Here is a 4,134-nt window from a genome sequence, read left to right as displayed (position 1 = left end):
ATATATATATAAGAATTATTTTAGACAGATTTGATGTACCTTTTCTCTGTATCAGCGTAGCTTTGTGTCAGCCAAGATATATTATATATAAACGTATTTAGTCTCATTTTGGTTGTTCTTTCTCCATCCTTTTCTTTCTCTCTCTCTCTCTTCAGGCCTATGTCGAGGTATCTTCTCCAGCAACAGGGAAACCGGAAGAAACGAACCTAAATACTGTTCTGAAGGAGAAGGCAAAACTGGAGGGTCAGTTGGAAGTGTTGAGTGCAGAGGCAGAAATTGCATTACAAGAACGTGCGGAGTTACAGGCTCAAGTTGCCTCTCTGGATCAGAAACTGCAATTGTTCAATAATTCGGAGTCTGACGTGAAACAGAATGCACTGAAAGCCGACATCAAGAGCTTGAAAGAGAACCGTGTCTACTTGGAACAATGTCTAGAGGATACTCAGAAACTGCTCGAAGAAAAGATTGATGCTGCTAAACATCATGAAGAGGAATTGAAGCTGACCCAGGAGCTTCAGGACAAGCAAAACATAAATGTACGAGAATTGTCGGACAGTCTTAATGCCCGTGACGTGACCATTCAAGCTTTAAAAAATAAAGTTGCTGAACTTTATGTTGAGGTGCAGACTGCACTTCAGAAAAAGATGCTGTCTGACACTTATGCACGGAATGCAAAAAGTGACCTGTCAGCCATTACCAGCACAAAGCAGTGGTACCACGAACAACTCCAGATGGCCAACAAGGTTCGTTCAGAACTGCAAAAGGAGTTAACTGCACTGCATGCACAAGTCTCATCTCAGGGAATAATCAGCGAACGCTTGAAAGCAGATACTGCACGCCTGCACCAGTTGTTGTCTGAGACGCGGCAGAAGGCAGTGTTAGAGAAAGAGACACTCGCTCGACAACTGGAAAACATTCAGGCAGACATGTTGGAGAGAGAAACAGCTTTCCAGGAGATCCAGAGAGAGAGGCATCTCATTGAAGAGACATTTGATTCGAAAATTTTGAGTGTCGAGGAAGAGAAGTCAAAGATAGCCACCTTGTTGCAGACAACAGTTGACCTAGAGGCTCAACTTGAGAAATCACAAAACAACGTGAAGAAAAAGCAGATTCAAATATTTTCTTTAGAAACTGAGCAGGCAAGTCTGATGAAAAATCTGATGGTTACTGAAGGAAAACTCACTGAAAAGGTAGGATACTTAGATTTCTTTTTAATTTGCTCTTTTTTTCTTTTAATTATGACTTTTTAAAAATTTCATTATCTCCTATCCATATGGGTTGGAAAGTTTTACAAATTCAAATAAATGCATGAATTAGTTTAAAAAAAAATTTGTTGTCTAATTTGGGAGCGTATTTTTCTGTTGTAAAATTGTAGTCTAGCAGTAATGATTCCTAATTTGAATCCAGTAAGTCACGAGATATTTATCCAGAAGTAGGATACCTGACTACTAAATTTACATATACCCATGTCTGCACATCTGGACATACATAGAAACAGAACTGAGTGCACATACTCACACACACACTGAATCATACTCACATACACAGAGTAATACGTATACATATATGAAGTGACACATCATACATTTTCAAACATAATTTTCTTTGACAGTAATCATTATAATTACCAGTTTATTATTATTATTTTTTTTTTTTATCTCTTTTTCGTTTCACCAGGATAAAATCAGTGAGGAATTACAGCAGAAACTCATTGATGTTGAATCTTCTTTGAGTGCTTTCCAAACAGAAGTCAGTCGGAAGAACCAGGAAGTGTTGAAGTTGAAAGAAGAGAAGGCTGCAGTGGAAATATCTTTGGTAGCAGCTTCTGAAGAAAAGAAAATTTTTGATTCTTCCTTGGAAACACTTCGTGGTGACTTGAGTAAAGTAGAGAAAAGCTTTTGGCAAATGAAGCAGGAGCTGAATAATCGTGTTGCCGAACTTGAACAAGTGAAAGTGGACAGAGATAGGATCAAGTTGGAATTGGAAGAATCTCAGAAAACACTGTCTAATTTGCCTGAGAAAGAACTTCAGGAAGACAAAGAGAATCTGGTTGAACATTCTCAGAAGATTGAGAAGAAGAATGAAGCTCTTACCAAGGACTTAAATGATCTTCGAGGGCAGTTTACAGAATTGAATGACCGGTATTTACATGAAGTTCATGAGAAGGAAGCCGTACAGAACCTTCTAGAAAATGTCCAGAAGAATCTTGATCTTGTAAATGTTGAATTAGAAAAGGAGAAAGAGAGACCATCAAGTGAAGAGCAAAATCTAGAAAATTCTGAGAAACTTCTACAGCTTGAGACTGAGAACAAAACCCTGAAAGCAGAGATGAAATCTATTGAAAAGAAATGGCAAAACAACTTGACCAAACAGAAAGCTCGGTCAGCAAGACTTAGTACTGATTTAAATGCTGTGAAAGATGAATTGATGGAAAGACAAAAGGCTTATGACAGCAACACTGAACTTCTCAGTAGTAAACTCCGCGAGATGGTTTCCAGCAAAGAAGCACTTCAGAACGAACATGATATGCTTAAACGGAAGTTTGAATTTGGTATGTTGGAGCAACAAGATCACATGAAGGTAGAGTTACAGGTAAGATAACGACTATTTCATACTTCTGTGATTTTTAAAAAATCTATTCTGTCTGTCTTTTACAGTGTAGGGTTATTGGTACAATGTCCAACCATTGAAGTTTATCATTTAACTTATTAAAGGGGTCTCATTGCTGGACATTGGAGAACTTCCAACTGCCAGTGGGTCCTGTGAGTCACTGTTAGAGGGTCATATCTTATGTGGGGTTTCTTTCAGAATTACCTCACTCTTAGCCTTTGCTTAAAGAAAACCTTATCTACAACACACACACACACACACACACATATATATATATGCGAGTAAAAATAAATACAAAAAAGGTGGGTTTTTTTGTATGATTGTGTATAGAGGAATATATTATTTTGTTTAAAAGAGTTCCAACACTGTCTATTTTTTATGTTTTATTTATATTCCTGCAGAACCAATGTGCGATATAGAATATGGAATATACAATATATAATATAATATACAATATATAATATAAAATAAAATAAAAATGGATGGCACCGTGAAAGAAAGTATTGAATGTAGATGAAATATTGAGTGTTCAATATAAAGGATCAAATATATAAATATATAAAGGCGACTCGAGTTTCAGGGCTATTTCCCTTCGTCATGGCCGGTATGACAGACTTTAACAGACTGCTATATATATATATAAATAAATGAATTTGTTCTAACATAAGACTTCTCAATTTCAGACTCTTGCTGGAGAATTAGAATTGGTAACCAGCCAGAAACATCAAGCTGAAAGTCAATTAACAGAACTGGAAATAGCAACCAAACAACAGATTGACCAATATGTAGCACAGGTTGTGGTCATGGGAGAGCAGCTACAGCAATTGGTCAACGAGAAAGAAGAAGTGGAGCGGGAAGCCAGTTCCAAAGATTACCAATTCCAGCTGGAACTTGAAAAAGAACGAGGTCGCCTTACAGGTCAGGAGCCCTGGGGTGGAACTTTTCCCTAAAATTTCTGTACTTTTATAACTAGTTTTAGTTATCCCATGATCAACCAGACTGTCAGATGTTGTTCTACATCACTGGCCACTTGAGAATGGGCAATGTCTCATGTGACCCACTTTTCATAAAAGACTGTATGGAGTGTGTTGGTGAGTGGCTTTATCGCAATCAGAGACAATAGCAGCCCAATCTCAGATGTGGGAGCAATGTTCCAATGAGGGTTGCACCTCAGCTTTGTAGGGGGTTAGTAGATGTTGGGCTGGGGTAGGGAGCCAAAGTATTTCTAACTTTGAAGATGAAGACCAATTATTGTGATAATATTATTATTTTTTTCTCCTTATTTCTGAGTTCAAATTCCACCGAGGTCGACTTTGTCTTTCATCCTTTTGGGGTTGATAAAACAAGTACCAATTAAGGCCTGTGTAATTGATTAGCACCCTTCAAAAGAATCTTAGGCCTTGTTCCTATATTAGAAAGGATTATCATTATTATTATTATCATTATTATCATTATTATCATTATTATCATTATTATTATTATTATCATTATTATCATTATTATCATTATTATTATTATTATCAT

General features: G+C 36.9%; 1 protein-coding gene across 2 annotated transcripts in view; it reads left to right on the top strand.

The window, feature by feature from the left end:
* LOC106871978 (golgin subfamily A member 3) overlaps positions 1-4,134 on the top strand; it is a 30,753-nt gene that overhangs the window by 15,073 nt on the left and 11,546 nt on the right. For both annotated transcript variants that reach the window (XM_014918769.2, XM_052977022.1), the window contains exons 7-9: positions 156-1,190; positions 1,678-2,592; positions 3,294-3,528. In XM_014918769.2, the coding sequence (XP_014774255.1) occupies positions 156-1,190; positions 1,678-2,592; positions 3,294-3,528 (2,185 nt within the window). The remainder of the gene's footprint in view (positions 1-155; positions 1,191-1,677; positions 2,593-3,293; positions 3,529-4,134) is intronic.

The sequence above is a fragment of the Octopus bimaculoides genome, chromosome 26 (assembly GCF_001194135.2).
Source record: "Octopus bimaculoides isolate UCB-OBI-ISO-001 chromosome 26, ASM119413v2, whole genome shotgun sequence".
Taxonomy (NCBI): Eukaryota; Metazoa; Mollusca; class Cephalopoda; order Octopoda; family Octopodidae; genus Octopus; species Octopus bimaculoides.
The sequence above is the reverse complement of the archived record's forward strand: the minus strand, read 5'-3'. Positions and strand labels throughout refer to the sequence as shown.